At 50.4% G+C, this 13,071-nt stretch overlaps 1 protein-coding gene across 12 annotated transcripts in view; it reads left to right on the top strand.

The window, feature by feature from the left end:
• TMEM229B (transmembrane protein 229B) overlaps positions 1 to 11,457 on the top strand; it is a 40,018-nt gene extending 28,561 nt beyond the window's left edge. For 8 of the 12 annotated variants that reach the window (XM_047863744.1, XM_047863739.1, XM_047863740.1 and 5 more), the window contains 2 exons: positions 1,177 to 1,261; positions 7,753 to 11,457. In XM_047863744.1, coding sequence (XP_047719700.1) covers positions 1,190 to 1,261; positions 7,753 to 8,277 — 597 coding nt within the window. In that variant the 5' untranslated portion in view covers positions 1,177 to 1,189 and the 3' untranslated portion in view covers positions 8,278 to 11,457. Of the gene's footprint in view, positions 1 to 1,176; positions 1,262 to 1,548; positions 1,638 to 7,752 lie in introns of all 12 variants that reach the window. The other 4 variants (XM_047863750.1, XM_047863751.1, XM_047863748.1 and 1 more) reach the window with 4 other exon arrangements.
• Positions 11,458 to 13,071: the final 1,614 nt, after the last annotated feature.

Genomic DNA, 13,071 nt, shown 5'->3' with positions numbered 1-13,071 from the left:
ATTCTTAAGACTTATTAAGACTTCCCCTTCCTCAATTGCCCCATCTATAAAATAGGCTTGAATATTATCTGAGTTAATACCTGGTAAGTGCTGAGAAGAGTGGCTGATGATTACTGTGACTTGGGAGGTAGGAGGAAGACCATCCCAAAGAGTTTTCTGGGGGATGCCCATAGCAAGAAAGGGTGGAACTCTATGGTGTCTGGGCTAGCCAGTGACCACAGGTATTTAGATCTGCTTGTTTCCTTTCTGGCCCTGAAGCAAGCCCATATGTTCCTCCCACCCTCACCCCTCCCAACTTGATTACCACAGTGGAAGGTGAGGATGGTTTCAGACCTTGCATCTTTCACCCAGATGTTAGGACACCTGCCCACCCCTCATAGATTCCACTCACTTCCAGCACAGAGCCTATCAGGGGGCTGGACTCAGAGTGCCCCCCCCCGCCCCCCGCCTCCACTGCCTTGCTCCCAGGGGCCCCCTATAAGGGCTGTGTCTCTCCCCAGCATATGGAACTGTAGCGATTTTGGTGCCTAGGAATGGGGAAGTAAATGAGGTGAAAGAGGCCTAGTAATGAGGTGAAGCCCCGCCCAGCCTGGTTGCATGTAAGAGGAATCCTGATTTTCTATCAAGATGCTCCTCTGGACAGAAATTCCCAGGGTCATTGTGTTGTGGCACCTTAGCTTCCTGGAACAAGATGAGAGTTTTGAGTAAAACCAAAGGCAGTTGCCTTATCTGGTTTTGCCTCCAGCCTGTCTCAGACTTGTGGCATTCTCTTCGCCCCTCTCAACTTGCTGTGCTCTCTGCGTAGGGAATAACTCAGCAGGTTCTGGAAGCTGGTGAGATACTCCTAGGGAGCAAGATTCTGACCCCCTCCCCACAAAGTCATCTATCACCTGTCCCCTTGGGTGGGGGGGAACGGTGCCCTGCTCTGCCAAGTCACCTTGAGTTCTGGCCCTTGGCTGGAACTCCGTATTCCCAGGCCCTTTTATCAACAAGTATGAAGGCTCTTGTACATGAGTGTTGTTCTCCATATCCTGCATGTGAAACCGTCCACAGCTCTTTTCTCCTTCTTGTTTTCATCCTTGCTCACGCTCTCCTCCTCACTTCACCTTGAGTTTTCTTTCCTGGGCCATCCTGTCTTTGTGTCATCGTTCTCAGGATGGTTGTGTTTGTCACCAGGAGAAAGAGGCCAATGTCCAGTGAGCTACTGGTTCTTCCTGATGCAGGCCTTCCCAGGTCTCTGATCTCAGTGCTGAGCAAGGAGGTACTGGAAGAATGTGGGGAAAGGGCTTGGGTGGGGGGAGGCCTGGGCAGGGATACGGGTCTGTTGGGCCAGCAGAGGGTCAGGGAGCCTGTCCCAGCTCAAAGTTTAAGCATGGCTCCCATGAGTATTAGCACTGGGTTTGGGGAGTGGAGTTTTGCAAATCTGCCCAAGCCAATGCCGCTTCTAATGTTAGTGTCTGTCCCACCACAGTGTGAGCTGCCATCCCAGCTGATAACACTGTCTCACATCCCCTTTCTCTGTCTTTCCCCCTCATGTCCTGTCTCCAGCCAGGACGTCCAGTTTCTCCTTTTTGTCTCACATGGACTAGGCATGTTCTTCTGGCAAAACCCCACAGATGCAGCCTGACCTGGCCTAGGTATGCTTCCCCTCTGCCTACCCATGTTCTTCCAGGTAGGGAAGGTTCCAGAAATGGAATCCAGGCCTTGGACTCACCCTGTTCTCTCTTCTCCATCCTCTCTTCTGTTCAACATCTTGCCCTCCTTCCACTGTTTAATGGCTATTCCTTTGTTCTTGCTTGCTTCTGCTCTAAGGTTTGGAGGTCCAGCTCTTGAAAGTCACCTGCTTCCAGGGGGTGTGACTGGACCCCACGAGTTGTTACTGACTGGGAAACCTTGGACATCTCTAAAGATGAGCCCAAGGGGCAAGGAGAGCAGGGTTTTAAAGTCAACATTAAGGTGGGGTGCTGACCCGAGGACTCCATTAGTTATGTCAGGATGCTGCATAGGATGAACAGGATCCTGTGGGCCAGAGGGGCCAGAGGTGCCAGTGCAGGTCAGGTGGACAGACCTAAGTTCAGAGGGGCCTGAGTTGGGTGGGAGACAAAGTGGTTTCCAGGCCACCACAGCCCCGCCTGCCTGGGGTCATGGGCCCCTCCTCATTCTCAGTGAGTTTCCCTGGAGCTTCAATCTGTTCTCTCCCACTCCAGGGGTCTAAAAGCCTGTTGGGGGTTCAGGATAGAATGAGGGTGTGAGAAGCTTGCCAGGAATGCTGGCCCTTTCATTCCACCCTGCTTTTCAAGCCTGGACCTCAGAGGGCTAGTTCTGAGTGTTGCCCCCCCCCCCTTTTCATTAAACCTCCCCAGCCACACAGAGGCTGGAAGCTGGCCAAGCCCTCCTCTACGCAACCTTTGTTTCCTCAGGGGCTGTGTGTGTGGTTATTGGTTTCACAGGGTTGCTTGGCTGCTGGGCTGTGCTCTGGGTGGAGGTGAAAACCTGACCTGCTTGGCAAGGAAGGCTGCCCAACCGCTAGTGAGGACAGGGGCAGAATGTCCCGCCTTGGGTACGAGGTGACACTCAAAGTGGGAGAAGCTCACCAGGAAGCCCATCTCTGTGCCAGAAGTGACAGCCACACTTTCTTGAGCATTTGCTATAAGTTCAGTAGCGTCTATTAGCTCATTCATCCTTACAGTCATCCTCAGAAGTAGTTACTCTTGTTATTTTCCCTTTATCTATAAGGAAACTGAGGAAAAAAGGAAACCGTTTTATAGAAAGGTCTGGTAACGTGCCCTGGAGCCCACAGGTGAAGGGTACCAGCCCGTTTGAATCAGAAAGTTAGAGTCTAGAGCCCCTGGGCTTAACCACTTTATGTTATTCAAACCTGTGAGGCATGGTTTGTTGTTGGTGATGATGGCTCAGGAGGGAACAGCCTGCATTAATTTTTCAGGACTTCAGGTGTCCTAAGGTTCATTTGTCTGGCAAGTTTGTTGAATATCTTCTCTATACAAGGCACAAAGATGATTAATACATATTCATACAACAAACAGTTTTAAGTTAAATTTTATTTTTGTAAAAGTTTATACATACTTGGTAGAAAAAATTTTTAGACTATACGAAAAGTTTAAAAAAGGAAATAAAAATCACTTGTGATGTCACCCTCCAGAGATGATTATGGCTAATTTTTTGTACGTTTACATGTATGTAGGCTTTTGCAAAATCAAAATCATATTAATTATTTAGTTTTGAATCCTGCTTTTTTTTCCTCTTAACATTATAATAAACGTTCATCAAGGGGCCACTGGTACATAGCAAAGCATAGTGCTAACTGTTGTCACAGAAGTGAACTGGGTGCAGAGGTGGACAAACAGGGCAGCAGATAGCTCTGGAATTGGAGGTGTTTAGGAAAATCTTCACAGAGAAGCTGGACCTTGAAGATTATGGGCTCATGGGCCATGGGTTGGGGGGTGGTGGTGGCCGTAGCAGTTGGGAAAGGCACCCCAGGTAGCAAAAGCAGTAATGAAAAGATCCAGAGGACAAGATCTGAGGCAGAGGTGGCTCATAAAGGGCTTTGCCAGCCATCCCTAGGGGTTTGAGCCTTATTGCACAGATGGTAAAGATCCACTAATAGGCCCACATGGGGAGAAATATCAAATTCGCGTTTGAGAAAGATTGCCGTTTTTACATACTCTTTAAAAAAAATTTTTTTTAACGTTTATTTGAGAGACAGAGACAGAGCACCAGTGGGGGAGGGGCAGAGAGAGAGGGAGACACAGATCCGAAGCAGGCTCCAGGCTCTGAGCTGTCAGCACAGAGCCAGACGTGGGACTCAAACCCACAAACTGTGAGATCACGACCTGAGCTGAAGTCAGATGCTTACCCAACCGAGCCACCCCGGCGCTCTCTACATGCTCTTAGTGTGATGAGTGGATTGGAAAGAAATAGGCACCTTCCAGGCACCCCCTGGAAGACACCTGGGGGCATCTGGGTGAGAGATGGTGACAGCTTAAAGCAGAGCAGCAGCAATGAGAAAGAGGAGTGAAGAGGAAGAGATGATTTCAAAGATATTTAAGTGGTGGAAAGGACAGGAGGTAATGGCTGACTTGGTGGCCTTGCCATGTGACTTGTTTTGATCAAGAAGATGTTAGTGGGCATGAGTTAACCAGAGTCTTGAAAAGCATGGGTGCAGCAGGGCTTGCTCGCTCATGTGCTTCTGTCCTTGCCATGAGAAAGCGTGCCTGGGATGTGAGATAAGTAGATAAGAGCCACCCCAGCCAAGGATAGGACAGAACCCCCAAATGACCAGCAGTCTCATGATCAAGGCCACCCGAGATCCCCTAACCCACAGACACACAAGTAGTAGTAACAAATGAGAGTTGATTTATGCCACTGAGTTTTGGAATGACTTACGTAGCAATTATAAACTATTAATAAATGTCTTTTTTTTTTTCATTGAATGCTGTGTGCCAGACACTATTGTAGGCAGTGGGGATGCAGTACTGAACCAGATGGACAAGGTCCTTATTCTCAGGGAGCTCATGTTGGAGTGGAGACGCAGCAGAGGAAGTTAGCATGGCACGAGAGCCTCTGGCTGCTAACTGGGTGCTTGGTGGTTCCTTTAATCAGAGTGGGGTCACAGGAGGAAGACAAGTTTTGGGGAAAAGATAATGAGTCTGATTTAGGAAAGGATTTGAGGTGCCTATAGGACATTTAGGTGGAGGTGTTCAGGAAGGAGTGGGATACAGAGGTGCAGAACACAGGAAAAACATCTGGATGGGGACTGAATGTTATCAACATAATTAAACAGGAAATCATCTGGGCCAAAGAGAGATAGAGTGAGTGCTATGGCTATTCAGTGGGGGGAGGGGAGGACTGTGGCAGGGAGGATGAAAAAGATTTTGTTCTGAAGGTAACCTGGAAGCTGGGTTTGTGCTTGTGGAGGTGAGAGGAAAGGCCACAGGAAATACACGGATAGAATCTACAAGGAGGGGAGGGAAGACCGGGAGAGCTGGCCTGTGAGAATAAGGCTGAAAAAGTAGGCTGGCATGAGATCCTAGTGAGTCTTGAATGCCAGGCCAAGGATGCTGTGGCATTTCATTAGGAAATGGGGGGCCACTGAATGTTTTTGAGGAGGGGAGTACCATCAGGCGCACATGTCTAGATGGGCAGTGGTGTGCAGGGGGATGGGTGCTGAAGCAGAAACCAGGAGATGTGGATCCTAGTGTTAGCCTTTCCATCTACTGGCCCTGGGATATGGGGCAAATGACCTCTCTCTGAGCCCCAACTGTCTCTCTTAAAAAACAGGAGTTAAACTACCTGTCATTCATATGAATCTTAATTTTGTAAAAACCAATGACAAAATGTAAATGGAAGTGCTTGGAAGACCACAAAGCAATCCACAAGGGAGGGTATTGAGGTGGGTTATTAATTGTGACTAGGTCTGTGTTAGCTGAAAGATGAGGCTGGGATTCCCAGACAGGCATGAAGACTACATATGCATCTTGTTAACCTCTGTCCCCTCTCCCACCTTGACAGAAGTGTCAAGCCTGGTGTCCACTGGCAGCTGGCAGAGCTGGGATGCATGTTTTCATCATCTGCCTTTCCATTCCTGATGCAGCCCTGAACTGCTCCCCTCACCCCCCTCACACACATACCCAAACATGCATCGTTTAGAGACTGCCTGCTCTGGAGAGGCCTGTGCCAAGGCTGCAGAACAGAGGACTGGAAAATAGTCCCTTCCCTCAAGGAATACACAGCTAGCTAGCTGTGTACTAGCTAGCTGGATCAGAGGGCATATGCCTTATAACAGCAAACAGGGTGGCACTGGAGAAAGAGGCAATTGAGTTATCCAGACAGTCACTGATGGAGGGCAAGGAGAAAGCTGAGAGATCTGGGGGCCAGCCTTCAGGGAAGCAGGATGGAGCCTTAAAGACTGGTGGGGTTGAGAAGAGAGGAGAGGAAGGCAATAAGAAGTAAGAGAGGACTGTTAGCCCACCGGTTTCCTTTCAACATTGAAACTAACACCAAAACCTGCTTAATGGAGCAGTGAAAGACAAATGTGACCACAACGAGCTTCCACTTTCAACCCATTAGGATGACCATCATCAAAAAACCAGAAAATAATAAGTGCTGGCAAGGATGTGGAGAAATTGGAATCCTTGAGTACTGTTGGTGGGAACGTAAAATGGTATGGCTGCTGTGGAAAACAGCAAGGCTATTCCTCAGAAAATAAACACAGAATCACCATATGATTCAGCAATTCTACTCCTGGATATAAATCCAAAAGAATTGAAAGCAGAGACTAGAACAGATATCTGTATACCCATGTTCATAGCAGCAGTGTTCACAATAGCCAAAAGGTGGAGGCAACCCATTCATGGACAAATGGATAAATAAAAGGTGACATAGGGGGTGCCTGGGCGGCTCAGTGGATTAAGCGTCCGACTTCAGCTCAGGTCATCATCTCACATCTCGTGAGTTTGAGCCCTGCATCAAGCCCTACATCAAGCTCTGTGCTGACAGCTCAGAGCCTGGAGCCTGCTTCAGATTCTGTGTCTCCCTCTCTCTCTCTCTCTGCCCCTCCCCTACTCATGCTCTGTCTCTCTCTTAAAAATAAACATTAAAAAATGTTTTTTAGGGGCGCTTGGGTGGCGCAGTCGGTTAAGCGTCCGACTTCAGCCAGGTCACGATCTCGCGGTCCGGGAGTTCGAGCCCCGCGTCAGGCTCTGGGCTGATGGCTCAGAGCCTGGAGCCTGTTCCCGATTCTGTGTCCCCCTCTCTCTCTGCCCCTCCCCCGTTCATGCTCTGTCTCTCTCTGTCCCAAAAATAAATAAACGTTGAAAAAAAAAATTAAAAAAAAATGTTTTTTAATGTGACATATCTAGATAGCTAGCTAGATCACAGTGGAATGAATATTATTCAGCCTTAAAAAGTGAAGGACATTCTGACACATGCTTACAACATGGATGAACCTTGCAGACACGATGCTCAGTGAAATAAGCCAGTCTTAAAAGGGCAATTACAATATGATGCCACTGAAAAGAGGTAACTAGAGTAGTAAAATTCATAGAGACAGAAGGTGGAATGATGGTTGCCAGGGCGGGGGGGAGGGGGTGGGAAGCGAGTGTTTGATGAGTATGGAATTTCAGTTTGGGATAATGAAAAAATTTTGGAGATGGATGGTGGTGACAGTTGCACAACAGTGTGACTGTACTTAATGTCACTGAACTGTACACCTAAAAATGGCTAATGCAGTACATGTTATGTATATGTTAACTAACACACACACAAGATAAATGTGATAGGTTGCTTAGAAAGATCCCAGAAATATGAGTGATGTGGAGTTGTTTGAAAAGAAGTGCAGGAAGAGATGAATCAGCTAGTAGCCTAGAAATGGGGGTGACTGGTAGGCCAGGACAGCCAGCTCTTCCACTGACCACAGATAATCCAAACAAAGTTTAGGGAGTGTAGGATATACCTCCTTCCAATAGTATTTGAGTAGGGCTGGTCAGAGGAAGCCAGTGGAACTTTTCATTTTCTTCCTTTCATTTCTCATGCCCACCTGGCTAAGGTGAGGAATAGGGAATAAAGTAATGAACATGAAATAGCGTCAAGAATATGACTGGTAACCAAAGAGAAAGGTAGAGGCAGGTTTGGAATCCCCTCCAGCCTGGTCATGGCAGAGACCTGAGCTGCACGAGGGAAGGCAGGAGGAGGGCTCCGTCCCTCCTTCCCTCACCTGTCTCCTTTGTGTCCCAGCAGCCAGCCCCACTCGGCGCCATGGCATCTGCCGAGCCCCTGACGGCGCTGTCCCGCTGGTACCTGTATGCCATCCACGGCTACTTCTGCGAGGTGATGTTCACGGCGGCCTGGGAGTTCGTGGTGAACTTTAACTGGAAGTTCCCTGGGGTTACGAGCGTGTGGGCTCTCTTCATCTACGGCACCTCCATCCTCATCGTGGAGCGCATGTACCTGCGCCTGCGCGGCCGCTGCCCACTGCTGGTGCGCTGCCTCATCTACACGCTCTGGACCTACCTGTGGGAGTTCACCACCGGCTTCATCCTGCGCCAGTTCAACGCCTGTCCCTGGGACTATTCCCAGTTCGACTTTGACTTCATGGGCCTCATCACCCTGGAGTACGCCGTGCCCTGGTTCTGCGGGTCCCTCATCATGGAGCAGTTCATCATCCGCAACACCCTCCGCCTCCGCTTTGACAAGGACGCTGAGCCCGGGGAGCCCAGTGGCCCCCTGGCGATGGCCAACGGCCACGTCAAGACAGACTGAATGGGACTGGTGGGTGGGGCCCGGGGCTCTCTCATGGACCCGGTGGACAGAGGTACCAAGCTGGTGGGGTTACGTCTTCTGAACAGCACAAGCCCTGGCCCGGGTCTGGCCTCAGCCCCTTAGGGCACACACCCTCGCCGTCCACCGGGGGCGGGACCGGGGGTGGGTCCAGGTGTGGGGGGCGGGTGTCGAGGTAGCCCGGGGAATCTGGGAAGGGTCTGTGGATCCCTGCCCAGCTCAGAGGCTGGCGGCCAGAGGCCTATGGCTAAGCAGCGACTTGACCACCTGGGTGACTTTGGAAGCAGCAGGCCCTGTCCTGGCTAAGGGACTCTGAGAATGGGGCAGAAGATGAGAAGCCTGAGGAGGCCTGAGGAGGCTTTGGGCTGCTGCGAGGCCTCCTCTCTCCTCTCACGTGGTTTAAGTTGGGCTTTGGCTGGTTCCATTAGGCAATATTCAGGTGCTTGCTTGCAACCAATACCTCCCCGGGGGCCTGCTGAGCTGCAGCCTAAGGACAGACTGGGCGGCCAGGGGGCTGCTTGGCAGTAGTGCTGGTCTGCCAGGGCTGGAGGCCTTCCCTTGGCTCCTCTCCCCTCCCCCAGGGCTCCGACGCTCCCTTGGCCTTCTGGGGACCCCCCCACCCTGGTGCTGGATTCCCACCAACCTTGGGCTTTTGGAGGTTTCAATCCCTGTGTGTTCGGTGGCGTTTCCCCCCTTTCTCTTTTATTTTCAAGGCTTTTACCACTAGCAGCCCCTTTATCCATGTCTGTCATCCCCACCGGCCCCCCTCCCCAACTCCCTGATCAACACAGCAGCTGCCAGAGATAGAACCCTGAGACAGACCCTGCCCACCCTGTTGCTGCCTTCCCTCCACTATTTCTGCTGGCCTGATGACTGGGAAGTTCCCCTTTTACACCTCCCCACCTGTCTGGTGGGCTGTGGCAATGCCCCGGTGCTCTTCTCTGTGCCCCCTCCCCTCAGTGGCCCAGCAAAAATTGAATGATATGCCCTCCCCCAACACACAGGCCAAGATGGGCCACCCCAGATCCACAATGGGGACCTAGAGACAAATCAGTTTAGGGGAGGAGGGTTGTGATAAAGGCATCTGGTTTCTTTTCAAGCCAGTCAGGGGGAATCGAGCTTTCTAGGGGATGGAGGAGCAGGAATCCGGTGTCGGGAGACCCATGGAGAATAAGTGAGGGAAAAAAAGAAGACAGCCTTTCAGCTTTGAGAGGGTCTTTGGAGCATCCTTAGTGGGAGGGGGTCAGTTGGTTCTGCCGTAGCCCCAGCCCTGCAGCAAAATCTGGTCAGCGCTACCCCCTTCCCACCCCTCCCAGCAAGCTGACCCTTTGAGCTTACTCCTTAAGCAGTATTAGCCCTGCCATGCTCATGGGCTTTGTCATCTTGGTTGCCAGCCCCCCCCCTCCTCTGTGACAGGTCCATTGCTGGCAGTGGACAGGTGAAGTCCTCACTCCAGCCCACTTCTGGCTCTGTCCCCACTCCCTGAAGGGAGAGGTCCATCAGAATGCAGCCAATGCTGTGGCATGTGGTCTCTTGACGCACTAGGAGTCTTAGATAGAAATTTGCCTTTCCCTTTTTATGGATCATTATAAAACTATAATACTGCCTGTGGAGAGAATCTGCTCTTCCTTGCTGTGCTGCTCTACCTAGACTGTGCAGACAGCACTAGTCAGGGTGTGAGCCAGGGCTGGTGGGCTGGGGATGGGCAGGAGTGGTATCCCAGATGGGGAGAAAGGCTGGTTGTTTTCTGCGGTTAACCCTGTCCAGGACAGGATGAAGGGCACCTTCCAGCCTCTGTGTCCCTGCCAGGCTCCTCAAATCCAGGCATGAACTACATTCTGCAAGGGCCAGACCTACCTTTGATTTTGCTGTGGCCCCAATTCCAGGGCTTTGGGGCATCCAGAGATTCAGGTTTCTATCTACAGGTGGAAGGGATTCTAAAGGGAAAATATCATCTGGCTTCCCTGTTCCCTCTGGGAAATTATTTCCTTGGCCTTCTCCCTTAATTCTGTGATATCCCAGTTTTCTGGACCCCAACACCCTTCCAGGCCCCCCATGTGGGCCCTTAGACCACACCACCCACCTTTGCCCTCCCCTGCCACGACCGAATCTGTGGTCAGCTTGTTGATGTCTGCCAGCATAGGGCCTCCATGATTCTCAGTCAGAGCAAGCCCTTGGATGGCCCACTGGGTCTGTCCACTCCAGATGTTGCCTCATGGGCATTCCCTGGCACCATCTTTTCTCTGGGCCCTACAAACTCCCAAGTACAGGAGGCCCCACAGTAAACCTGCCTGCCTGACATGTACAGAGCACTGTTTTTCTGCTTCATCCAGGTGCCCTGTGGCTCTTATTGTCCCTCATAGGGCACAGAGTCCCCAGCAAAGGCAGGCAATGATCCAGGGCATGAGTTCAGGGTCTGAAGGCTCAGAAATCACCAGGAGTAGCTCTGATTTCAACTCTTGCTTTTTTTTTTTTTTTTTGGTATCTTCAGGGCCCTAATCCCTTAGTGCCCAGGCACCCCAGCTCTGTCAGTGGGGGTGCTGGCAGGAAGAGTCTGCTTGCTGTTTGTGAACCTCTGGTGTCCTGGGTCTCTCTCCACTGGACATGGCAGCATTTCTGAGTTATAGATCGCCATGTGCTGCCCTGCATGGTTGAACCGCTTCTGATGTCTGCTAGGCATCCTGTCCCTTATGCCCTGTCCCCTCTGATGCCAGTGAGTCACAATGGCCTATGCTTATTTACAGCAATAATACATAGGGAGTGCCCATGAAATCCTCTTGTCCTAGTCCCTTACTCTCTGCATGGGTCTCCTTAGGGAGGCAGCACTGAATGGGTCAGTTCCTGAGAACCTATATTTATGAAGCTCTGGGCTGTGCAGACATCATCACAGGGAATTCAGAAAGGAAAGAGGTCCAGCCCTTGAGCTATGGTGAAGGCAGGGAGAGTACCTTCCACCCTGAAGCCACCCCAGACATGGAGGAGCTGCAGGTCCCGGCTCTCCCACCTTCGAAGTGGGTGGGACTGTCTCCCAACTGCGGCAGCTCTTCAGAAGGACACACGACTGGTTTGTGCGCCCATTGCCTGCTCTGTCTTCATTGGTCTCTTTGTCTCTTCCTTTTCACATTTGTGCACATCAAATATACTGGTGTTTGTGTTCCAGAACTGGCTCTGATCCATCTCTGTTTCTTCTGTTTTGGAGCCCCTTTCCTAGGGGCTGCTGGAGGCCAAACCCTTCATACCATGTCATGACACTGTCTTAAACCAAGAGGGCTGCTGGTGGAGCCACCCTGTAGGGAGGGCAGGTGGCACCCCCTGACAGTCCTTTTCACTATCTCTGCTCTGACCCTCCGGGTAACCTGAATTCTCTGCCCAACCCTCCACCCCTCACCAGGAACATAATATGATCCATAATCTGGCCATTCTTTGGTCCTAGGTTGCAAAGCAGATGGGGAGCCCTGGGCAGTATTCAGGTTGGCTACAAGTTGACTGCATTTGCCCAGGAGATGAGCTCCTCTTAAAACACACCAGCCATGACCTGGAGTGTCATGAGCCAGAAGGGGCCAAGGAAGGAGGCTGAGGGTACTCCAAAGAGCTGAGCCACCAGAGGTCCTTACTTTCCATTACACCAAAGTCATGCTTTGAAGAAACAGAGCTCTGCACTCCTCCCTGGCAACTCTTCTTTCCCTGAGAGGTACATTTGGAGGGAATAATCCCTCCCTACTTTGTGTACTTATGCTCTGTCTTGTGTCCCTTGTCCTCTTCTCCCCTACCATGCTCCTGCCCGCTTTCCACAGGAAAAGAATGTAGCATTCAGAAATTGTTCAGTCAGTTCAACTAAACTCAGATGGCTTGGTCCCCCCCCCCCCCCCCCCCGCCACAGCCACTGGTTTTCTGGATGCAGTAGGCAGTGTGTTTTCTGAGTCATTGGGGAGGCCCCTGTTTCCTGCACTCACTTCAATGTATTAATTTCTTTGACTGAAAGCGTTTCCCCTTATAAAAATGAGTAAGCATAAAGCCCCAATGGCCATTTACATGTTTGTATAAACAAATATATAAGGCTATTCCCTTAGAGCAGGTTTTTATAGAAAGAGGCAAGCATAATGAAACAAGGTCTACCTTATGGAGCTTCAGAGAAAAGGCAAGAGGCAAGGCTCAAAACAAGAAGTCTGAGGGGACCCAAGACTTCTTAACTGGCCAGCCCCTTCTGTACTCTACTCAAAGGATGCCTTTCTTTCTTGATACTTTCCTTAACCTCCTCTGCCCCACTGTCATTCAATCCAAAAGGACCTTCTGTCAATACTGCATTGAGACAAGGAGAGCTAATGCCAAGGATCTTGGCTACATCTTCTGACATCTGCCCAGCCTTCACAAGAGTCTAATATTCAATTAACAACAATGAATGAATGACCATAATCTTGCCTTTCCTTCTGGGGTGCCATTCTCAGAAAAGTCCTTTGTCCATACTGCCCCCTGGTACAACCAAGGATATCTGGACTGCCTGTGTTTGGTGGGCAGGGAAACAGGTATAGGAAAAGGGAGCAACTGACTGATCATACCACAAGTTATAGGAATTTGTCTCAATAATTTTACAGTAGCTGCAGTTCTTACCACAGTTAACACTGAGACTTCAAGTATTGGGACTGCAACTTGGGCACAGCGATGAGTGTTCATGCACGATCTCAAATTTTCTCCCATTTGAGGTGGGTACTGTTACATCCCTTTTTTATAGAGGAAATGTGGTGGCAACAAGTCTGTAACCGATTTACCATATTTCTC

Source organism: Prionailurus viverrinus, chromosome B3 (genome assembly GCF_022837055.1).
Source record: "Prionailurus viverrinus isolate Anna chromosome B3, UM_Priviv_1.0, whole genome shotgun sequence".
In the NCBI taxonomy this organism is placed as follows: Eukaryota; Metazoa; Chordata; class Mammalia; order Carnivora; family Felidae; genus Prionailurus; species Prionailurus viverrinus.
The sequence above is the reverse complement of the archived record's forward strand: the minus strand, read 5'-3'. Positions and strand labels throughout refer to the sequence as shown.